Genomic DNA, 24,755 nt, shown 5'->3' on the forward strand with positions numbered 1-24,755 from the left:
TAGTCATTTGAAGCCATTTTACAAATTATGGACACAACTTGTCCGGAGACGTCGGTTGTCCTTTAAGGGTGTCCTCCTTCGATTGCAACTGCTGCTTTTGCGTCCTCCCGGCATCACAGCCTCCATCAATGAGGCGCGACTTGACGTGCGTAAAATCTGTCATTGGTGTCCGCGCACGCGCACACACATACACACGCACAGACACGCACACACACACACTTAGTCGAGTTCGTTTTGTTGTGAAGGAACTGGTTTTTCGGGGGAACTGGTTCTTCGGGGGGAAATCCACGCGGAACAAAGCGATTAACAACAGGTGCGTGGCTCGCCAGACATCGACATTTCAAAGGTGCGTATGTATAAATATATTTTTTTATCCTTAGCTGTTTTAATATATCACTTTAAGTGTCACCATCACGTATATTGCTGTTATTAACTATTAATGATTAATAAAAATAAAGACGCCCCTCAGACACACCCACAGATTACCCCATTCGACGCTTCTACAGGTGGCAATGATCTACATCCGCGGTAAAAAATAGGGCGTCGCCGGAGCGTTTGGGGTTTCTGCACTGAGCGCCTGCCCTGTTCGAAGTGCCATCTCGACAGCTTGTTGCGTTCTCTTTAGTTGGAAAGAAGCAAGCCTGCTGTGAGAGGACGAAAATGGAGGCGATGAAGAAAGGACTGAATAAAGCCAAGGAAGGAGTGGTGGTAGCAGCGACCAAGACCAAGCAGGGAGTGAGTGGCGCGGCTGAAATCACCAAAGATGGGGTCCTCTTCGTCGGTGGGTCCCCCACTTAATATCGGTTCAATGATCATCTCATTCATGTGGCGTTTTTCATCTCTATCGGGATGACGTATTGGACAGGTTTTTTTTAATACGATTGCAAATGGAGTTTCTACTTACACGTCACCATTTAATGTTAATATAAATATTTATCTATGGTAATAGTAACAATGGTAGACTAGTAATATATTTCCGTTTTTAAACGGAACTGTTTAAGTATAGATCTTAAAATCCCAATTTTATGTTTTTTTTTCAAAGCTTTGACTCCTTTTAACCTTGACGAGCTGACGCAAGAATGTCATTAAATTTTACGTAACTTATTTATTATTAGTTACATTAGCATTACACCTTGCAACCAACACTTAAAAATATTTGATAATGAAAAAAAATCGATTTGAAATTCCCATTGAGAATATTTTTGTTAGTATTTACTAATTATATCTTTCCATTAGATGACCTTGTATCGTATGGTGATTTGTTTTTCCAAGATGATCATGTATATAGTCAGAAAAAAACGACCATTTGTAGTAACGCGTTTTTAGCCCACCAAAAATGACCATGTGTAGCACAAGTGTCAAACTCTGTCTCCAGGGGCCGCCGTGCTGCATGTTTTCCCAGTCTCCGTGATGCAACACACCTGATACAAATGAATATGTTCAATGTCAGGCTTCCGCGGATGGTCTGATAATTTCAATCAGGTTTGTTGTAACGGGGAGACATGGAAAACATGCAGAAAAGCAGTGAGTATTAAATAAAAAAGAACATGAAAAGTCGTTTTTTAGTTTTTTTTAAGATTACCATGTATGTATAGGAAGGCGTTTTTCACTGAAAAAAAACTTTATATTTATAGTAAGACCTTTATCTTTTAAAGAGACAAGTGTGTATAGTAAGGTGTTAGAAAAACCTGAACATGGAGATTAAGGATTTATTTTCTTGAAAGATGACCATGTATAGTTAGTTTTTTTGACTATGTAAAGGTGTTTTGAACTTGGAAAAAGACCATTGAAGTGCAGTACAGTGCTTTTTTAAACCCTCCCAAAATAAAAAAGACAATGTCCAGGTAGCATCCGACTTGCGACCACCCGTACTTATACGACCACGACCGCCAGACCCTATTTTTTTATATTTTAATTACAGTAAAGTCTCGTTATATCGATATCGGATATATCGATAGTCCCGGTTATATCGATACTATTTCTATGCACGCACGGAGAAAATTACATGCAAACAGGGTCGGATATATCGATAGTCCCGGTTATATCGATATTTTTTCGGACTCCCTTGAATATCGATATAACGAGACTTTACTGTATATGCCTGGCACCGCAACGCGGTAACAACCCGACAAAGCGTACCACAATGTTGGCCAGCATCTCACTCTCGGACAGCAATTGACGGTGTGATGGCACCGGACGCGGAAGGGTCGCGCGATGCCGCAGAGACTGGTCGGGCGTCAGCACTCAAGCCCTTGGACACGCGGGATCGCGGCAACGAAAACGCTGCGTCGGGCACACGCCCGCCGCCTCTTTGAGACACTTCCTGACCCGCGAGGTGGCGGGTCAGGTGCGTCGGTGCCGCACACGGCCGCGAGGTCGGGCCACGCGGGGTATGAGAGGGCAACCGGTAGAACATCGGCAACCCAGACCCACGCCCGCCTGCCCCCGTGGCGTCCAAATCAGATCATTTGCAAGTCATTTAGCACTGAGTCTCTATTCAACATTTTGAATGGCATCCGACGTAAAAGCTTGGTCAAAACAAACATGCGAATCAAACCTCTGAAGATGGAGGACACTGATTTGCTGTGGCGACCCCTTCAAGGGAAAAGCCGAAAGGAAAAGAAGAAGAAGAATGGATTTCCACTTGTGACCATTTTGACTTACGAGCAGTTGGTCGGAACGGAATGTTACCTGGATAGTAAGGCGTTTATAGGCCCAATTTTTTTTACCATGTATAGTAAGCCGTTTTTAGCCCGAAAAAAAGATCATGTATAGTAAGGCATTTTTGGTCCGAAAAAAACGACCATGTGTCGTAAGGCGTTTTCAGCCCGGAAAAAAAGACCATATATAATTAAGGTGTTTTTTGCCTTAAAAAACGACCATGTATTATAGTAAGGCATTTTTTGCCCAAAAAAAACCGAGCGTGTTTAGTAGGGCGTTTTTCGTCCGAAAAAAAAAAGACCCATGTATAGTAAGGCGTTTTTTTGTGTGAAGAAAACGACCATGGATAGTAAGGCGTTTTCGGCCCGAAAAAAAACACCATGTATAGTAAGGCTTTTTTAGCCGGAAAAAAACCCACCATGTATAGTAAGGTGTTTTCTTCCCGGAAAAAAAGACCGTGTAGTAAGGCGTTTTTAGCCCCCCCCCCCCTCCCCCCCCCAAAATGACCATGTATAGTAAGGGGTTTTTAATCCGGAAAAAAATCCGCCACGTATGTATTAAGGTGTTTTTAGGTCTGAAAAAAACGACCACGTATGGTGAGGCATTTTTGGCCCGGAAGAAAAGACCATGTATAGTAAGGCATTTTTAGCCAAAAAAATGACCATGTATAGTAAGGCGTTTTTGTCCCAAAAAAAACGACCATGTACAGTAAGGTGTTTTGGAACAACAAAAACGACCATGTATAGTTAGGCGTTTTTTGTCTGAAAAAAACGACCATGTGTAGTAAGGCGTTTTTAGCCTAATAAAAACCACCATGCATAGTAGGGCGTTTTTAATCAAAAAATGACCATGTATAGTAAGGCGTTTTTGTCCCAAAAAAAAACGACCATGTACAGTAAGGTGTTTTGGAACAACAAAAACGACCATGTATAGTTAGGCGTTTTTTGTCAGAAAAAAAACGACCATGTATGGAAAGGTGTTTTCGGCCCGAAAAAAACGACCATGTATAGTAAGGCGTTTTTTTTGTCTGGAAAAAAACGACCATGTACAGTAAAGCGTTTTTAGTCCCAAAAAAACGACCATGTATATATAGCAAGGCGTTTTAGTCTGAAAAAAAACGTCCATGTATAGTAAGGCGTTTTTTTGTCTGAAGAAAACGACCATGTATATATAGTAAGGCGTTTTCGACCCGAAAAAAAAACGACCATGTATAGTAAGGCGTTTTTAGCCTGAAAAACAAGACCGTGTATAGTAAGGCGTGTTCGTCCCCCAAAAAACGACCATGTATAATAAGGTGTTTTAGCCCGTAAAAAAGACCATGTATCGTAGGGCGTTTTTAGTCCGAAGAAAAGACCATGTATAGTAATGTGAATGATTGATGATAATAATGGGTTCATTCATTCATGGTATATTTTATTAGCTTTCACCCATCATCATTTTCTCATCTACTTTCAGGCACCAAAACAAAGGATGGAGTCACAACAGGTATCTGACAATCTACCTTACACAAATTTGCATGAAGGTGAAGGTATCCCATTGCGCCCCCCCCCCCCCCCCCCCCCCCACAACCACCTGGGAAAGGGAAAGTGCAGCTGTCACAAACAAGCAACGCTCCCATGGTGACCTCCCATGAGTCATCCATGTTGGCAGGCTGAATGCAAAGAACAACGTTACCTGTAAAGAAAGGTGACAGAATGATACGCGTTGGATGTGCAAAGGGATAATATGGCAAAGAATATTTCCAGAGAGTACAGGGTGTGGTCTTAGTTTTTTTTTATTATATATATATTATATTATATTTTATCTCATCAGTCACAGGTAAAACAGTGCAGGGGGTGAGTCAGGTGAGCGAAGCAGTGGTTACTGGGGTGACCAACATCGCCCAGAAAACCGTGGAAGGGGCGGGCAACATCATCGCCACCACCGGATTGGTCAAGAAGGATCCAGCCAAGCCGGTGAGAACAAATACATGAATAGAAGGCGACTTATAGAAGAAACACCTTGAGCTACATTTTATAGGGATCCTCATCAACATGGAACAAAAGCTAAACATGAAGTGTTTATTAGAGTCACACAGTGACTTTGCTGTGGTTCTTGAGAAGGGGGCCAGATTTGCTGTTAAAAATCTATGGGGGTTCCTCACATTCAACTTTCCTTCTTTTGGTTATTGTCTCCATTTTAGAAAATTGCAGGGCTCATTCATTCAATTACCCAAATACTCATTTGCTGTTCCTAACTGAGCCTCTAAATGGCAGCACTTAGCACACACAGGTAACAGCACTACTGCCCAATGTATTAATTCTATGTGCAGGTCAGAAGTTACAGGCTGCGGGCCGGATGAAAATTGACCATGGGCCGCATTTGGCCCCCGGGCCGCAGTTTGGACAATTTAATGTATACTAAGCTGTTTTCCGCCTAAAAAAAATACTATGAATAGTAAAACGTTTTAGCGTGAAATAAACAACCATGTACTGTATATATACTTGGGCTTCTTCAGCTTGAAAAATACGACCATGTATAGTAAGGCGTTTTTTTTGTCTGAAAAAAACAACCATGTATATAGTAAGGTGTTTTCACCTCGGAAAAAACGACCATGTTTAGTAAGGCGTTTTTAGTTCGAAAAAAAAGACCATGTATCGTAAGGCGTTTTCGGCCCGGAAAAAAAAGAACATGTGTAGTAAGGCGTTTTTCGGCTAAAAAAAACCACCATGTATATACAGTAAGGCATTTTTTGCCCGAAAAAAAAAGACCATGTATAGTCAGGCGTTTTTAGCCCGAAAAAAACTACCATGTATAGTACGGCGTTTTTAGTCCGGAAAAAAAGACCATGTGTAGTAAGGCGTTTTTAGTTAAAAAGAAAAAAAAAGACCATGTATTACAATTTTTAGTAAGGTGTTTTTTTCCATCCATCCATCCATCCATTTTCCGTGCCGCTTATTGATCATTAGGGTCGCGGGGGGTGTTTTTTTTTTTTGTCTGAAGGATACGAACATGTATAGTAAGGTGTTTTCGGCCCGAAAAAATGACCGTGTATATATAGTAAGGCGTTTTGGACCGGAAAAATGACCATGTATATGGTAAGGCGTTTTCGGTCCGAAAAAAAATACCATGTATAGTAAGGCGTTTTTTGTCTGAAAAAAATGACCATGTATAGTAAGGCGTTTTTTGTCTGAAAAAAATGACCATGTATAGTAAGGCGTTTTTAGTCCGAAGTATAGTAAGGCGTTTTCGGCCCGAAAAAAACTACCATGTATAGTAAGGCGTTTTTAGTTAAAAAGAAAAAAAAGACCATGTATAGTAAGGCGTTTTTTTTGTCTGAAAAAAAAACGACCATGTATAGTAAGGCGTTTTTAGTCCGAAAAAAATGACCATGTATAGTAAGGCGTTTTTGGCCCGGAAAAAAAGACCATGTGTAGTAAGGCGTTTTTAGCCCAAAAAAACGACCATGTATAGTAAGGCGTTTTCGGCCCGAAAAAAACTACCATGTATAATAAGGCGTTTTTAGTAAAAATAAAAAATAAAAAAAAAAAAGACCATGTATAGTAAGGCGTTTTTAGTCCGAAAAAAAAAAACGACCATGTATAGTAAGGCGTTTTCGGCCCGAAAAAAAACTACCATGTATAGTAAGGCGTTTTTAGTTAAAAAGAAAAAAAAGACCATGTATAGTAAGGCGTTTTTAGTCCGAAAAAAATGACCATGTATAGTAAGGCGTTTTCGGCCCGGAAAAAAAGACCATGTGTAGTAAGGCGTTTTTAGCCCAAAAAAACGACCATGTATAGTAAGGCGTTTTCGGCCCGAAAAAAACTACCATGTATAATAAGGCGTTTTTAGTAAAAAAAAAAAAAAAAAAAAAAAAAAAAAGACCATGTATAGTAAGGCGCTTTTTTGTCTGAAAAAAACCACCATGTATAGTAAGGCGTTTTTAGTCCGAAAAAAAATGACCATGTATAGTAAGGCGCTTTTTTGTCTGAAAAAAACCACCATGTATAGTAAGGCGTTTTTAGTCCGAAAAAAAAACGACCATGTATAGTAAGGCGTTTTCGGCCCGAAAAAAACTACCATGTATAGTAAGGCGTTTTTAGTTAAAAAGAAAAAAAAGACCATGTATAGTAAGGCGTTTTTTTTGTCTGAAAAAAAAACCGACCATGTATAGTAAGGCGTTTTTAGTCCGAAAAAAATGACCATGTATAGTAAGGCGCTTTTTTGTCTGAAAAAAACCACCATGTATAGTAAGGCGTTTTTAGTCCGAAAAAAAAACGACCATGTATAGTAAGGCGTTTTCGGCCCGAAAAAAACTACCATGTATAGTAAGGCGTTTTTAGTTAAAAAAAAAAAAAGACCATGTATAGTAAGGCGTTTTTTTTTGTCTGAAAAAAAAACGACCATGTATAGTAAGGCGTTTTTAGTCCGAAAAAAAATGACCATGTATAGTAAGGCGTTTTTTTTGTTTGAAAAAAAACGACCATGTATAGTAAGGCGTTTTTAGTCCGAAAAAAAACGACCATGTATAGTAAGGCGTTTTCGGCCCGAAAAAAACTACCATGTATAGTAAGGCGTTTTTAGTTAAAAAGAAAAAAAAGACCATGTATGGTAAGGCGTTTTTTTTGTCTGAAAAAAAAAAACGACCATGTATAGTAAGGCGTTTTCGGCCCGGAAAAAACTACCATGTATAATAAGGCGTTTTTAGTAAAAAAAAAAAAAAAAAAAAAAAAAAAAAAAAGACCATGTGTAGTAAGGCGTTTTTAGTTAAAAAGAAAAAAAAGACCATGTATAGTAAGGCGTTTTTTTTGTCTGAAAAAAAAAACGACCATGTATAGTAAGGCGTTTTTAGCCCAAAAAAACGACCATGTATAGTAAGGCGTTTTCGGCCCGAAAAAAACTACCATGTATAATAAGGCGTTTTTAGTAAAAAAAAAAAAAAAAAAAAAAAAAAAAAGACCATGTATAGTAAGGCGTTTTTAGTCCGAAAAAAAATGACCATGTATACTAAGGCGTTTTTTTGTTTGAAAAAAAACGACCATGTATAGTAAGGCGTTTTTAGTCCGAAAAAAAAACGACCATGTATAGTAAGGCGTTTTCGGCCCGAAAAAAACTACCATGTATAGTAGGGCGTTTTTAGTTAAAAAGAAAAAATAGACCATGTATAGTAAGGCGTTTTTTTTGTCTGAAAAAAAAAACGACCATGTATAGTAAGGCGTTTTTAGTCCGAAAAAAATGACCATGTATAGTAAGGCGTTTTCGGCCCGGAAAAAAAGACCATGTGTAGTAAGGCGTTTTTAGTTAAAAAGAAAAAAAAGACCATGTATAGTAAGGCGTTTTTTTTGTCTGAAAAAAAAACGACCATGTATAGTAAGGCGTTTTCGGCCCGGAAAAAAAGACCATGTGTAGTAAGGCGTTTTTAGCCCAAAAAAACGACCATGTATAGTAAGGCGTTTTCGGCCCGAAAAAAACTACCATGTATAATAAGGCGTTTTTAGTAAAAAAAAAAAAAAAAAAAAAAAAAAAAAAAAAAAAAAAGACCATGTATAGTAAGGCGTTTTTTTGTCTGAAAAAAACCACCATGTATAGTAAGGCGTTTTTAGTCCGAAAAAAAAACGACCATGTATAGTAAGGCGTTTTCGGCCCGAAAAAAACTACCATGTATAGTAAGGCGTTTTTAGTTAAAAAGAAAAAAAAGACCATGTATAGTAAGGCGTTTTTTTTGTCTGAAAAAAAAACGACCATGTATAGTAAGGCGTTTTTAGTCCGAAAAAAATGACCATGTATAGTAAGGCGTTTTCGGCCCGGAAAAAAAGACCATGTGTAGTAAGGCGTTTTTAGTTAAAAAGAAAAAAAAGACCATGTATAGTAAGGCGTTTTTTTTGTCTGAAAAAAAAACCGACCATGTATAGTAAGGCGTTTTTAGTCCGAAAAAAAATGACCATGTATAGTAAGGCGCTTTTTTGTCTGAAAAAAACCACCATGTATAGTAAGGCGTTTTTAGTCCGTATAGTAAAAAAAAAACGACCATGTATAGTAAGGCGTTTTCGGTTAAAAAAAAAAACTACCATGTATAGTAAGGCGTTTTTAGTTAAAAAGAAAAAAAAGACCATGTATAGTAAGGCGTTTTTTTTGTCTGAAAAAAAAAAAACGACCATGTATAGTAAGGCGTTTTTAGTCCGAAAAAAATGACCATGTATAGTAAGGCGTTTTCGGCCCGGAAAAAAAGACCATGTGTAGTAAGGCGTTTTTAGCCCAAAAAAACGACCATGTATAGTAAGGCGTTTTCGGCCCGAAAAAAACTACCATGTATAATAAGGCGTTTTTAGTAAAAAAAAAAAAAAAAAAAAAAAAAAAGACCATGTATAGTAAGGCGTTTTTAGTCCGAAAAAAAATGACCATGTATACTAAGGCGTTTTTTTTGTTTCAAAAAAAACGACCATGTATAGTAAGGCGTTTTTAGTCCGAAAAAAAAACGACCATGTATAGTAAGGCGTTTTCGGCCCGAAAAAAACTACCATGTATAGTAAGGCGTTTTTAGTTAAAAAGAAAAAAAAGACCATGTATAGTAAGGCGTTTTTTTTGTCTGAAAAAAAAAAACGACCATGTATAGTAAGGCGTTTTTAGTCCGAAAAAAATGACCATGTATAGTAAGGCGTTTTCGGCCCGGAAAAAAAGACCATGTGTAGTAAGGCGTTTTTAGTTAAAAAGAAAAAAAAGACCATGTATAGTAAGGCGTTTTTTTTGTCTGAAAAAAAAAACGACCATGTATAGTAAGGCGTTTTTAGTCGGAAAAAAATGACCATGTATAGTAAGGCGTTTTCGGCCCGGAAAAAAAGACCATGTGTAGTAAGGCCTTTTTAGCCCCAAAAAAACGACCATGTATAGTAAGGCGTTTTTTTGTCTGAAAAAAAAGACCATGTGTAGTAAGGCGTTCTTAGCCCAAAAAACGACCATGTATAGTAAGGCGTTTTTAGTCCGAAAAAAAAAACGACCATGTATAGTAAGGCGTTTTTAGAAGAAAAAAAAAATCACCATGTATAGTAAGGCGTTTTTATAAAAAAAAAAAAAAAAAAAAAAAAATGACCATGTATAGTAAGGCGTTTTACCATGTATAGTAAGGAGTTTTTATTTAAAAAAAAAAACGACCATGTATAGTAAGGCGTTTTCGGCCCGGAAAAAAAGACCATGTGTCGTAAGGTGTTTTTAGCCCAAAAAAACGACCATGTATAGTAAGGCGTTTTTTTGTCTGAAAAAAACGACCATGTATAGTAAGGCGTTTTTAGTCCGAAAAAAAAAACGACCATGTATAGTAAGGCGTTTTTAGTCCGAAAAAAATGACCATGTATAGTAAGGCGTTTTCGGCCCGGAAAAAAAGACCATGTGTAGTAAGGCCTTTTTAGCCCCAAAAAAACGACCATGTATAGTAAGGCGTTTTTTTGTCTGAAAAAAAAGACCATGTGTAGTAAGGCGTTCTTAGCCCAAAAAACGACCATGTATAGTAAGGCGTTTTTAGTCCGAAAAAAAAAACGACCATGTATAGTAAGGCGTTTTTAGAAGAAAAAAAAATCACCATGTATAGTAAGGCGTTTTTATTAAAAAAAAAAAAAAAAAAAATGACCATGTATAGTAAGGGGTTTTTACCATGTATAGTAAGGCGTTTTTATTTAAAAAAAAAACCGACCATGTATAGTAAGGCGTTTTCGGCCCGAAAAAAATGACCATGTATAGTAAGGCGTTTTCGGCCCGGAAAAAAAGACCATGTGTAGTAAGGCGTTTTTAGTTAAAAAGAAAAAAAAGACCATGTATAGTAAGGCGTTTTTTTTGTCTGAAAAAAAAACGACCATGTATAGTAAGGCGTTTTTAGTCGGAAAAAAATGACCATGTATAGTAAGGCGTTTTCGGCCCGGAAAAAAAGACCATGTGTAGTAAGGCCTTTTTAGCCCCAAAAAAACGACCATGTATAGTAAGGCGTTTTTTTGTCTGAAAAAAAAGACCATGTGTAGTAAGGCGTTCTTAGCCCAAAAAACGACCATGTATAGTAAGGCGTTTTTAGTCCGAAAAAAAAAAACGACCATGTATAGTAAGGCGTTTTTAGAAGAAAAAAAAAATCACCATGTATAGTAAGGCGTTTTTATTAAAAAAAAAAAAAAAAAAAATGACCATGTATAGTAAGGCGTTTTACCATGTATAGTAAGGCGTTTTTATTTAAAAAAAAAAACGACCATGTATAGTAAGGCGTTTTCGGCCCGGAAAAAAAGACCATGTGTCGTAAGGTGTTTTTAGCCCAAAAAAACGACCATGTATAGTAAGGCGTTTTTTTGTCTGAAAAAAACGACCATGTATAGTAAGGCGTTTTTAGTCCGAAAAAAATGACCATGTATAGTAAGGCGTTTTCGGCCCGGAAAAAAAGACCATGTGTAGTAAGGCCTTTTTAGCCCCAAAAAAACGACCATGTATAGTAAGGCGTTTTTTTGTCTGAAAAAAAAGACCATGTGTAGTAAGGCGTTCTTAGCCCAAAAAACGACCATGTATAGTAAGGCGTTTTTAGTCCGAAAAAAAAAAAACGACCATGTATAGTAAGGCGTTTTCGGCCCGGAAAAAAAGACCATGTGTAGTAAGGCGTTTTTAGCCCAAAAAAACGACCATGTATAGTAAGGCGTTTTCGGCCCGAAAAAAACTACCATGTATAATAAGGCGTTTTTAGTAAAAAAAAAAAAAAAAAAAAAAAAAAAAAGACCATGTATAGTAAGGCGTTTTTTTGTCTGAAAAAAACCACCATGTATAGTAAGGCGTTTTTAGTCCGAAAAAAAAACGACCATGTATAGTAAGGCGTTTTCGGCCCGAAAAAAACTACCATGTATAGTAAGGCGTTTTTAGTTAAAAAGAAAAAAAAGACCATGTATAGTAAGGCGTTTTTTTTTGTCTGAAAAAAAAACGACCATGTATAGTAAGGCGTTTTTAGTCCGAAAAAAATGACCATGTATAGTAAGGCGTTTTCGGCCCGGAAAAAAAGACCATGTGTAGTAAGGCGTTTTTAGTTAAAAAGAAAAAAAAGACCATGTATAGTAAGGCGTTTTTTTTGTCTGAAAAAAAAAACCGACCATGTATAGTAAGCCGTTTTTAGTCCGAAAAAAATGACCATCTATAGTAAGGCGCTTTTTTGTCTGAAAAAAACCACCATGTAGAGTAAGGCGTTTTTAGTCCGAAAAAAAAACGACCATGTATAGTAAGGCGTTTTCGGCCCGAAAAAAACTACCATGTATAGTAAGGCGTTTTTAGTTAAAAAGAAAAAAAAGACCATGTATAGTAAGGCGTTTTTTTTGTCTGAAAAAAAAAACGACCATGTATAGTAAGGCGTTTTTAGTCCGAAAAAAATGACCATGTATAGTAAGGCGTTTTCGGCCCGGAAAAAAAGACCATGTGTAGTAAGGCGTTTTTAGCCCAAAAAAACGACCATGTATAGTAAGGCGTTTTCGGCCCGAAAAAAACTACCATGTATAATAAGGCGTTTTTAGTAAAAAAAAAAAAAAAAAAAAAAAAAAAAAAGACCATGTATAGTAAGGCGTTTTTAGTCCGAAAAAAAATGACCATGTATACTAAGGCGTTTTTTAGAAGAAAAAAAAAACGACCATGTATAGTAAGGCGTTTTTAGTCCGAAAAAAAAACGACCATGTATAGTAAGGCGTTTTCGGCCCGGAAAAAAAGACCATGTGTAGTAAGGCGTTTTTAGTTAAAAAGAAAAAAAAGACCATGTATAGTAAGGCGTTTTTTTTGTCTGAAAAAAAAAACGACCATGTATAGTAAGGCGTTTTTAGTCGGAAAAAAATGACCATGTATAGTAAGGCGTTTTCGGCCCGGAAAAAAAGACCATGTGTAGTAAGGCCTTTTTAGCCCCAAAAAAACGACCATGTATAGTAAGGCGTTTTTTTGTCTGAAAAAAAAGACCATGTGTAGTAAGGCGTTCTTAGCCCAAAAAACGACCATGTATAGTAAGGCGTTTTTAGTCCGAAAAAAAAAAACGACCATGTATAGTAAGGCGTTTTTAGAAGAAAAAAAAAATCACCATGTATAGTAAGGCGTTTTTTTGTTGAAAAAAAAAAAAAAAAAAAAAAAAAAAAAAATGACCATGTATAGTAAGGCGTTTTACCATGTATAGTAAGGCGTTTTTATTTAAAAAAAAAAAACGACCATGTATAGTAAGGCGTTTTCGGCCCGGAAAAAAAGACCATGTGTCGTAAGGTGTTTTTAGCCCAAAAAAACGACCATGTATAGTAAGGGGTTTTTTTGTCTGAAAAAAACGACCATGTATAGTAAGGCGTTTTTAGTCCGAAAAAAAAAAACGACCATGTATAGTAAGGCGTTTTTAGTCCGAAAAAAATGACCATGTATAGTAAGGCGTTTTCGGCCCGGAAAAAAAGACCATGTGTAGTAAGGCCTTTTTAGCCCCAAAAAAACGACCATGTATAGTAAGGCGTTTTTTTGTCTGAAAAAAAAGACCATGTGTAGTAAGGCGTTCTTAGCCCAAAAAACGACCATGTATAGTAAGGCGTTTTTAGTCCGAAAAAAAAAACGACCATGTATAGTAAGGCGTTTTTAGAAGAAAAAAAAATCACCATGTATAGTAAGGCGTTTTTATTTAAAAAAAAAAAAAAAAAATGACCATGTATAGTAAGGGGTTTTTACCATGTATAGTAAGGCGTTTTTATTTAAAAAAAAAACCGACCATGTATAGTAAGGCGTTTTCGGCCCGAAAAAAATGACCATGTATAGTAAGGCGTTTTCGGCCCGGAAAAAAAGACCATGTGTAGTAAGGCGTTTTTAGTTAAAAAGAAAAAAAAGACCATGTATAGTAAGGCGTTTTTTTTGTCTGAAAAAAAAACGACCATGTATAGTAAGGCGTTTTTAGTCCGAAAAAAAAAACGACCATGTATAGTAAGGCGTTTTTAGAAGAAAAAAAAAATCACCATGTATAGTAAGGCGTTTTTATTAAAAAAAAATAAAAAAAATGACCATGTATAGTAAGGGGTTTTTACCATGTATAGTAAGGCGTTTTTATTTAAAAAAAAAAACGACCACGTATAGTAAGGCGTTTTCGGCCCGAAAAAAACTACCATGTATAGTAAGGCGTTTTCAGCCCAGAAAAAAGACCATGTGTAGTAAGGAGTTTTCGGCCCGAAAAAAAAAAGACCATAAAATAATGTGGCGGGCCACATCTGGCCCCTGGGCCTTGACTCTCACACCTATGATATCTACTTATACGTTTTTAGCGTAAAAAAACAACCATGTTTATAAGGGCATTTTTCACGGAAAACAAACACCATGTATAGTAAGCCGTTTTTTAAGGCGGAAAAAAATAGTGCGTTTGTCTGCGCGAAGGCCTTTTAACGCAATTTCACCCGCAATGACGCACAGAGTAATCAGGCTACTCATCCCAAAGGATGCGACACGCCACCTGGAATGAAAGCCTGCATTCTTCTGATGAGTCCATCTGGCAGCAGAAAGGAAGCAGCAGATGGACAGACCGACAGTTGGCCACGTCTTCGTTTGTACGAAGTCGCCGTTTATCAGTGTGGGAATGGAAAAAAATGACAGTGTTGATAGGCGATAAAGAACGCAGCGAGATGCTTAGTGACTTTGGTAAAAAATACTTAACTCTCCTTTTTGTTTTTACCATCCAGTAGATGGTCTATTTTTTGGGGTAGGGCTAAAAACGGCTTACGCCTTACTATACATGGTCTTTTTTTTTTCAGACAAAAAACATCTTACTATACATAGTCGTTGTTTTCGGGCTGAAAATGCCTTTTGGTCATGGTGGTTTTTTTCCCGACAAAAAATAAAACGCCTTACAATATACATGGATTTTTTTTCGGGCTAAAAACAGCTTACTCTACATGGTTGTTTTTTTTTTTTTTTTCAGATAAACACCTTACTATACATGGTCGTTTTTTTTGGGCTAAAACGGCTTACTCTTCATGGTTTGTTTTTTCCAGGCTGAAAACACCCTACTCTGCATGTGGTCATACTACCCTGCAATTAGCTGGCGACCGGTTCAGAGGTCGCCAGCCAGTCACAGGGCACAAACTAACATTCACATCGCCACTAAGTGGGAATCGATCCCACATTGTCCGCGCACAAGTTCGGCATGTGTACCACTACACCATCAGCGACTCTTGAGAAAGGCCATTTGCTTATCTTCCAGAACAACGACAAAACCGCTGGGCAAGATACAGCAGAGTCTCCGGTGGATGCTGATGCCACTGATGCGACAGAGGTGAGACGGCTTTAAAATTTAAACGCTAATTTGCGTCATTGCAAGTGATGACACCCGGTCTTATCTTATCTTATAGGATGACACAGACTGAGCACGTTCCAAGACGGCCAATCGGAACATTCCATGTTTCTCTACCAAGTCCTGTCGTGGTCTTCTATGATGTCCGTGTGTGTAAAGTTGTTGTACCGAAAGACGTTGGGACGTCTTTTGCACATCGGGAAATGAATCTCAGGTGTTTTGGTGATAATTGTAATTTACTATAACTATGTGTGTGTGCGTGCGTGTTTGTCAGTCACTAGTACGTAGAACTAGACCACAATTAACCACCTAAGTGTCTCAATAGGAACAGTGACCATGATATTATCTATTTTTTCCCGTCCTTTTGCGGAACTATGTTGTATTTTCAGCATTAAATTGAAAGGCTAAAATATGTACTTGTATGTTGTCATTGAGATTTAGTGTTGAATCAAGTACTTTACATTACTGGTAACTGTTTTGGGGAAAACGCAAACAGTAATTTATTGTCGTTTTAAATATATTAACAGGTCCTTTTTATACAGGATGACTTAATTATAGGAAACGTCTTTTTTTTCTTCTATTTTTGCTATGAGTAGACCGATTGATTGAAAATGCACAATATGTTGAATTACTTCAGAGTTGCCATTTAAGAGGTTTTTCCCTTCAAAACGACTGCATATGTGACTACTGAAGAAAAATTGATTCACTCGCAATTTATGAACATGAGGGATTGTGTATTGTCGCGTGTCTGCTGTACAGGTGGAGTTGACTGTTACCATTTAAAAATAATAATAATAAAGTATCATCCTTGTGAGGTGGGAGCCCTCAATTCCTCTTTCTCCGCTTGAGAGCTTTCCACTCTCCCTCCTGTGTGGCCAAGCTGCCAAAGAGTTCCTTCACCTTCCTCTTCCGTTCCGCATCCCTGTCAACAACAAAAAAAAAAAAAAAAAAACTAACAGGTTGAAGGCGAGCAGCGTCCAGGAGCTTCTGGAACCGCTCGTGACGACGCGTACCTTTTCATGATGTCGCTGAGCTTCTCGCTAGCGAGGAAGCGAGTGTCCTTCCTGATCTCCCTTAGCGCTCCCTTGAACTCCTTCTTGTATTTGTGTTGCAGTCTGTGCTGTTCCTTCTGCTCTCTCGTCTGGCCGCGCTTCTTTCCATAGTCCAAGCTGGACAAAACAAACACACAAAAACAATTGAATGGACTAAAATACCTCAACGGGTGCCATATTATCAACACTTTTTATGTTCACGTACACCTCCACAATCTTGGGTGTAAACAGCTTCAGAGGCACGGGCTTCTTTTTATCGAATACCAGTCTGTTGTGAACAAGCGAGACAGAGCCGAGGACATCCAGGATTGCCGTTCGAAGCTCCTACAACACAATGAGAGAACATGCTCACATAAAGCGATACAACATGAGCCATTTTGGTAAATCTGTCTTCTTTTTTTAATATATCTCTCTTTTCCATTCGTCAATTTCAAAAGCCTGTTTTGTGCTTCGGACTATACAGTGACTGTGAAGTGTACTTGAAAGTTTTGAAAGGCGCTTAGAAAGAAGAGTCCACGTGGCTCGTAGCGATTTGCGTGTAGCTTTTGCTTTATTGAATACAACAAACGTTTCATTTGATTATTTTTTTTCCTTGAAGAAGTTGTAGGCCACCCCCGCGGGCCGAGACGTTTTGAAAGTTGTATGCCCAGCGTAAAAGTTGTACGCCCCGGGCCTCCGGGCAGACGTCATTTCAAACACTGCCAATTAGTTCTCTGCAGTCATCCCGGAAAAAAAACCCTGATTGGCATCATGTCAGATAAAGATAAAAGTGAAAAGAAGACTCACCTTTAGAGGCTCCGGTAATAAGGCAGAGGCGAGATGTTGCGAGAGCAGCGGTGTGATTGGCTGAAAGATTTGTGTGAAGCAAACTAGGTCCTTATACAGCACACAGCATTTGTTCAGCAGGTCCAGGCACGTGTACACGCATGCCAATCTGACAAAAACAAAACAGACACAAAAACAGACAGAATCACTTAACGCACATGGGATTGCAAACCAAAATGTGGGACGCATGTTGGCAGGTAATATTTTATCAGCACATATTGTCAGGTCATTAATTTTAACGAAAACAAGTACAGTGATACCTTGGCTTATGAACTTAATTGGTTCCCAGACAGAGTGTGTAAGGTGAAAAGTGTGTATCTCAAAAAATAATTTCCCATAGCAAACCATTAAAATGAATCATAAAAACATAATTTTCTACCCCTCACTGCTGCGTTCTTGACCAATCACGTGGCTTTAACCGAAAACTGGGGCCGGGGAATAGAGGACAAAAACAGTCGGCTGCCATTTTGTTGTTAGAAGAACGGGCTCGTTTGTGAATGACACATCACTCATTGTAGAAGCTCCGTGTGTATCCCAAAAAAATTGTTTGTATGCCAAAGTAAAATGTTCATAAATGCAACGTTCGTAAACCGAAAAGTTCATAAGCCAAGGGGTTCATAATAAGAATAAGAATCAATGTAGTCAAATAATAATAAGCACAGAGGTTTTACAGAAAAACACAGGCAAAAGAATAAATTGAGGGCACGAAGCGCTACCTGTAGTGATCTGCGTCCACATCATTATTTAATGTGAGTTGCTGTGTGGCAGACAGAGGCAGTGTTTTCCTGTTCCAGCTCTTCCAAGATTCCGGTTCTGACAGCACCAGCAGATTGCTGTATTTACCCGTGCTTCTAAAAGGCGGCATGACACTGTAGCCTGTGACAAAAACATTTCAAAAATCAGTTTGTTGTCTGCGATCATGAGACAGCGTAAAAATGAGACGGTGTCAACCTGCGCAGGTTTTCTCCCGCACGGCGAGGTGTAGTGTTCCACACAGGAAGTTAATGAGCTCAGGCAGGAAGCGTTTGGAAAAAGATACGTACTCCACCGCCAGACAGCACAATACTAAGCCAGAGGTCACGTCCTCTAATGACCTCACCGGGCACTGCGCACACATCATTTGCGGTTTTTAGTTTTCGTACTGGATGTGGAAATAGTAGCCTTTCGAGGTTTAGATTGCGGGTTATGTTTTGTGACTAAATTAACTTTGTATTATGTACAAGAGCTATGTAGTGTATCCTATTAATTCATTCACTGCCATTCCCGAATTTATTTGGGAATTGAAAAGCATGACACAGAGCGCCATTCCGGAGGGTGCCAATAAACCACTGGTCAGACCATTGCCAATGTTTTTCCCTCCCTTGAGGGGGCAGCATTTGCGTTTTGTACAGCCACCCCCATTTCAAGCTCAGATAATTCCAGACCCATATAACTTGGGAATTAACTATTTTTCTTATGAAAGAAGAGAGTCAGTTTTTTAAACTGCATTGAAAATCGATGAAAAGGTTTCTTCAGCCGTCATGTGTACTACTTTGAACGTGCTGGACGTTTCACTCTTCATCCAAAGAGTTTCGTCATCAAACTAATGTTGTGCTGGTAACCTATATTGACGGTGCCCAACCTTTTCTCTGATAAGTCTCTGCTCTAAGGTTGGGGGAGAAGTGGGCAATGCCCTGAAGCTCATCTGATTACTTATTTTGTTCTGACTGATTACTTCTAATGTTCTATGCTCTTTGAATGCCCTATTAGCTCTGGTATCACCTTATGAAGATGACTAAACCTATGTGGTAAAGACCTAATAATAAGTCTGTTGTAAGCACAATCTAAATTAAACCACAAACCACCATGGCGATTTAGTGAAGGGTTTTGCTCTTTTACAAAAACGACTTAATTCACACACTTCCTGATAGATTTTGTGTGTAAGTTTGGTTTGTAATGACTGATAATAAAGAAGTACAGATGACGGCAGAAGAGCCTACACAGACGTGCTGCATTGAATATTTATGTAGTCCTAAAACTCAATATTCTGTGTGTCCTGCAATTTGAGTGAAAATGACAAAAAACCCGGGCAACGGAGTGGACATATTTTTGCACATCTGGCAGTGAATGAGTTCAGAACTGACCATTTTGCGGCATACGGTGATGATGTGTGTTGCGTGGTTCTGTACCTTCACGAGAGCTTGGCCAATGTAAAGCAGCGCAGGTGTGGTGACAGGATGTCGGAAGTCAGATGTAGGAAACAGCAACGCCGCCACCTTCAGGTAAATTAGCTAAAAGCAAAAAAAAAAAAAATACGCAGTCTATGTAAATAATAATGAAGACATACATGGAGAAAAAAAATACAAAAAGCCATCGGATACAATTGTATGATTTTAATTGATCATACCACATCAAGTGTTGGGAAGGCAGCGTTCCCTTTGACTTCAAGTACTTCTTCCATGCTGTGTGCAGCATCTCCGAGGATGGTCTGCATGGACTTACAAGCCACTTCGGGAAACATCTGGCACAAGTTGTACACCTCTCTATAGGGACAAGATAGAAAAGAAATACTTCATTTATCGAACGACTGATTTAAAGTAGCAAGATGACAATCAACTCACGGAATGAGCTTGTCAATAGTGGTAAGCTCAGGCGGACTTTGGCAGGCCAGTTCTCCAAGGTAGTCCAACAGAAGACCCACCAGTTTCTGACACACAGGGAGTATTTCAAAGTGTCCTTGAGAGTTTTGAAAGGTGTTTACAAATAAAACATTATTAATATTATTGTTGTTCTTATTCTTCTTGTTATTATTATTGTTGTTGTTGTTATTCTTGTTCTTCTTGTTGTTCATGTTCCTATTGTTCTTATTGTTCGTACAGTAAAGTTTCGTTATATCGATATCGGTTATATTGATAGTACTGCTTATTACGATACTATTTCTATGAACGCAAGGAGCAAATTTACATGCCGCAGGATCGGATATATTGATAGTCCGGTTATATCGATATTTTTTCAGACTCCCGAGAATATCGATATAACGAGACTTTACTGTATTGTTGTTCTTGTTCCTGTTGTTGTTCTTATTGTTGTTGTTGTTCTTATTGTTGTTCCTGTTCTTCTTGTTGTTATTATTGTTCTTGTTCTTCTTCTTATTGTTGTTCTTGATCTTATTGTTATTGTTGTTCTATTTCTTGTTGTTCTTGTTCCGATTGTTCTTATTGTTGTTCTTATTGTAGTTTGTTGTTCTTATTGTTATTATTGTTATTCTTGTTGTTCATATTCTTATTCTTATTCAGGCAAAATTCATAGACTGTTATACCTGCAGTTTGAGCTTATTGCCCACAGCCAGGCTGGGGTGGTTGCACTTCTGAGTCCGGGCAATGATGAGCCGCTGGTTGTCAGGGGTATGACCATGAAGTAGCTTTTCAAGATCATGAGCACTTTCTGGAACTGAATGAAAAAATAATAATAATACCAATGAATGTTGTTAACATGTGTCAATAACCATGGAGCTCTATTCCCCCTTCATTGCTCAATAAAGTTTTCTCAATCGAATAATAATGTAACAGAACACTAACATTAGCTTTGAAAGCTTAGCTTGTAGCAGACGTGCACATTCCTCCATGACATCTCTGATCCAGCGATGAAAAGGAGGCTTGCATGCTCACCTTTTTCATTTAGAACTGCTTCATGTAATAATGTGTTTGTCTTGTAATCAAATACAGAGTACATGGGAAAAGTCTGTCCATGTTTTAATGTTCCTATTGTGTTTATTATTTTGCTTTGTGTTGACTTATGTGAAGTGCTTTGTTACAGCTGCAGGTGTTGTGAAAGATCCCCCCCGTCATGGCGCCCCCTGTGCGGCTACCTCTACAGCAGCACCTAACCCTTTTCAAATCCCTTTCTGTTCTACTATTTTGTTTATTTTATTTCTATTATGCATAGAATACTTTGGTTTTATCTTTTCACCCCCCCCGCCATATCCCTTCCATTGTGGGACTATGAAAGGCTTCATGATACTGATTGCGATACAATGCTAACTAACTAATCCAAAAAAATCATTACCAGTGAATGTGTATGGAAGTTCGGCTTTTGCTGCTTCCTGCTGGGCCGTTCTCTCCTCTTTGCTCTTCTGCGATTTGTCCTCCTCGCCCTCCTCTTCTACCCCACTTTCTCGCTCCGACTCCAAGTCTGAATGATGGTCCTCTTTCTTCTCCTCCTCATCCCCATCCTCCTCGTCATCTTTCATCTCCTCTTCCTCACTGCTGCCACCATCCGCCTCTTCTTCATCTTCCTCATTGCTGACGTCACCCACCTCCTCTTCTTCTTCACCCTTTTCTCCGTTTTCAACTGGCTCCTCATCAAGGTTCCATTTGCCATCCTTTACGAGGAAACAAACATGTAAGACATGCCTTTCCCTTGTATATAATACATAGGTTGTGTTGTAAATCTCCTCACCTGATAGGCTAAAATTTTCTTATCATCCTTATCCAGGATGAAGCCATCATGGAGATCGTCGGCCGACACGTGACTACGACTCGGTGCTACCTCTGGCTCTTCATCACCCATCATCCTCCTGAGTCGATCCGCCTTTGGAAAAAATAAATAAATAAAGGAAAGGCTTAGTAAGATGGAGGCATGACTGTTGCTTCAAAATGAGCTATGAGCAGAAAGGCTCCAAGATGAGCAAATGGAGGAAAATACCAGGCGGGCATGTGTATTTTTGGTGAGGAATAATCATGTTTGTTTTTAATAGAATTGATTTAGCATGATATGTGGTCGTTTGAAACTAAAACTGAAGAAAATGTCAAAATAAACAGAAGCTGTCGGTTTAGCATGTGAGTAATAGTTGACAGTAAGAACAAGGTGGACAAGAACAATCATTGGGAATGAACATGTTGCATCACCATGATTATCTGATAATATATAGAAGCTAATTTCCTACACAGATGTGAGCTTTTATTTAACCTAGTATGGCATTTTCTGAACGCACCTCCAGTTTCTGCAGCTTCTCCCGATCCTCCCTGGCAATCTCCTCGGGGGTCTTCATTTTCTCGGAAGGCTGGGCCTTCATCTCAAAGCCGAGCTCCCTCACCATCTTGTCATACTCTTCCAGCTATGTAAACGGCAAAGCAAGCTTGGTGAGGAACTCCAAATATGGCCGCACAATTATGGTCATAATAATTTCATTTTTGTGAGAACTCATGAACTAAATGACATGAAAATATTTTTAAAAGGTTGGTCAAAGTGGTGCTTCCACCTTTGGTTTCTCCACTGGAGTGTCCTCCCGCTGAGCTTTGGGCTTTTTGCACACCATAAGCGTCTGGATGCTCTTCCAGTCCTGGTCCAGTTTGTCTGTCAGCACCTGTGCCTCCTCCTTTTGCACCTGTCGCTCCCTCTAATCACAAAGAGGAGGAGGGTGTTTTTTTTTCGTCATTATCTCATGGCCTCCATGGGTGAGGAGGTGGCTCACTTTCTCCTGTTTGGACTTGTGGATGAGCTCTTCGATCAGCTCCTGCCGAGACTTGGCCTTTGGGCCTCCATCGTCGTCTGGGTGTTCCCCAGCGCTCTTCTTCCTGAGAAGGCCGCCGCCGCCACCGAAGTGAGACGCCGTCAGCTCAGCTAAAAAATTCCAAATTAGTTTGTTTTTTAATTTATTTTAGTTGGAGCACATTGCTAGTTTAAGTACAGTTTTATTTCCGTGGCAAGTGGATTCTCACAGCGGAAAAATATGTTACCTTAGTAAGTTACACATTACAGAATTGTCTTTATTTCATATTGATTTTATGAATTCATTTTAACCATTTTTATTTTCTTGATTGATTTCTTGATGTATCATTCTCACCCGACAAAAGTCCTTTCTCATCCGACTCATCGTCGCTGTTCACCATGTCAGTGAATTTCTCCATTTCGGACAAAGATTGTCCGTAATGAGTCAGCTCCTCCTCCTCATTCAAGTTATACATGTCCTTCTTCTCATGGGCACGCTGGAAGGCGTCACGAATGACATTGATAAGACTTCAAAACTGTCAAATGTTTCTAAAATGGCTACAAAGCTGACCTGTCTCTCCATGGCAAACCTCTGCAGGATTTTTTCTTCAGGCGCCATTTTAGAGTCATACTCTCCAAGGCGCCTGTCAATGAACTTGCTGTTTTTGTTCTTTTGCCTGTACTCTTTCAGGAGTGTCTCCTTCCTCTATTGGACATAAGCAAACATCAATTCATTAAATCTCAATCATCAACCCATTGTAAATGGGTTATATGTGCAGATTGACCATGAAACTGTTTTTTTTTTCTTTTTTTGTGCTGGAGAGAGGGTGCATAATGTAACATTTTTATTCTTGGAATCTCACCTTGTTGATGGCTTTGGAACGGGACACCCCAGGGAGGCCCACATCATGTTTGCTTTTCCTCCCGAGCACATCGAATTTCTTACGGTTGATTTTCACCTCAAAAGGGTTGTTCTTGATTACAGCGGAGGTTTTAACTTTGCGAACTTTGTCAGCCACGCTCTTCTTTTTGGGTGCTTTCCCCATCTGTGAGAGTCATTCATTATTAGCGTTGAATATAACCCACCATCATGATATAAATAAATGTTCAAGAGCAATGCACAAACATTTGTTTTTAGTAGGTTTACTTTAACTACGCCCAAACGACAAAACTCGAAACTCGACAAAAGCTCGACAATCCACATTTTCGTTTGAATGAGTAGGACGTTTTAAAAATTACCTATCCAAAATGTATCAATAAAGGCAAAGCTTAATTACATTAAGAACTTATTCAGGCTACCATTCGTGATAGCCCAAGAATTCACTTTTCACAAGGTTTCTCTACTTTCCAGTGATATATTTTACCACTTGGTATTTGACAATTTAAATTAATTCGAAATCATTGCAGTTCAGCCTCTGTCGTTCACTATTTACATGATATTGACACAGACATAAAATTCATACTTAATATTCGCGTCGCGTTTTCCAAATAGACACGAATTAAAAGTACAGTATTGCTAGCAAAACTATTAGCTGAACGGTGCATAAACCATCACTTCAGAGATTACCTTGTAAGTGTCACGAAGAATCAATTCATACAATCCACCACGAAGAGAACATTTAATTGTTAAATGGGGCCAACGCGTACTTTAATGACTAAGAATGTAAATTTAAATGCACTATCCACGTTGTTTCGCTCCAGGTTTTCCACAAGCATACACGTGACGACGTGAAAGTTCAAAAAAACAAAGGAAAGCAAGCAGAAACAAGAGCTACCCTCGGTAACGGGTTTGCATAGAGCGCTTCTCTAGCGTTCTCAGGTGGAATTACATCTTTTGTTTAGACAAGTGGACATTAAAAAAAATCATATAATTTGATTTTGTTCATATTATTAATGCATGGCATATAACCTCCAAGCAAATCAACCCAGATAGTGTGGTGTCAAGAAGTGTACCAACAAAAATCTACAGAAAGTAATTTTCATGAAACATATGCTAACAAAGCTAATGGCTTGCATGCATATCAGCTGGGAAGTCAAAACAATCAGACTGATTTAAAGGGTGAGTCATTTATTTTACTTTATGGTAGTTTTATTAAAAGATGACAGTTGTAAGACAGGATTATTTATGTCTACGGCACATACATGAGTTAAAAGGCAAATACATTAACATAGTTCGCAGTGTGCTTAAAGACAAAAATGAAAAATAGAGTGGTTCACAGAAAGAATGGCTCGTCTACAGCGTGTGACCAAATAAAACAAGTCATAATAAGAAAAATAACATACACATAAATCAACATGTTTGTATATCTTTGTACACATTCCTTCATAGTAAAACAACCACAGGAATAAAGCCCGTAACTGACAGGTTGTTAATTTGCTCGTATACATTAGGCGCAGTCACTAAATTAGTACTGTTTGCAACTTTAACATTGAAATGAGTGGGTTTTTTTCTTTCTGCATTGACTTGCATTTTTATC

General features: G+C 38.5%; 2 protein-coding genes across 3 annotated transcripts; one reads left to right on the forward strand and one right to left on the reverse strand.

The window, feature by feature from the left end:
* The first annotated feature begins 245 nt into the window (after positions 1–245).
* LOC148884463 (uncharacterized) lies at positions 246–15,746 on the forward strand. Of its 2 annotated transcripts, none has more exons than XM_089019904.1 (6): positions 246–346; positions 626–781; positions 4,117–4,146; positions 4,474–4,616; positions 14,843–14,914; positions 14,991–15,746. In XM_089019904.1, exons 2-6 carry the CDS (start codon positions 661–663, stop codon positions 15,003–15,005), a joined length of 381 nt encoding a protein of 126 aa, XP_088876030.1. In that variant the 5' UTR covers positions 246–346; positions 626–660; the 3' UTR covers positions 15,006–15,746. The 2 variants fall into 2 exon arrangements, with proteins under 2 accessions (XP_088876030.1, XP_088876031.1); XM_089019905.1 differs by lacking the exon at positions 246–346 and adding an exon at positions 507–528.
* On the reverse strand, positions 15,720–24,007 carry nop14 (NOP14 nucleolar protein homolog (yeast)). Its single transcript, XM_089019901.1, has 19 exons — positions 23,846–24,007; positions 23,142–23,324; positions 22,850–22,984; positions 22,634–22,775; positions 22,262–22,410; positions 22,049–22,186; positions 21,782–21,904; positions 21,247–21,378; positions 20,854–21,169; positions 20,108–20,238; positions 19,410–19,495; positions 19,196–19,331; positions 18,978–19,079; positions 17,761–17,914; positions 17,526–17,685; positions 16,771–16,918; positions 16,190–16,308; positions 15,946–16,101; positions 15,720–15,854 (listed from the first exon to the last, which is right to left on the reverse strand). The coding sequence occupies exons 2-19, from the start codon at positions 23,322–23,324 to the stop codon at positions 15,758–15,760; spliced, it is 2,607 nt and encodes an 868-aa protein (XP_088876027.1). The 5' UTR covers positions 23,846–24,007; the 3' UTR covers positions 15,720–15,757.
* Between the last annotated feature and the right edge of the window lie 748 nt (positions 24,008–24,755).

This window comes from Hippocampus bargibanti, linkage group LG18 (assembly GCF_051943395.1).
Source record: "Hippocampus bargibanti isolate YZ-2025 linkage group LG18, ASM5194339v1, whole genome shotgun sequence".
Classification (NCBI taxonomy): Eukaryota; Metazoa; Chordata; class Actinopteri; order Syngnathiformes; family Syngnathidae; genus Hippocampus; species Hippocampus bargibanti.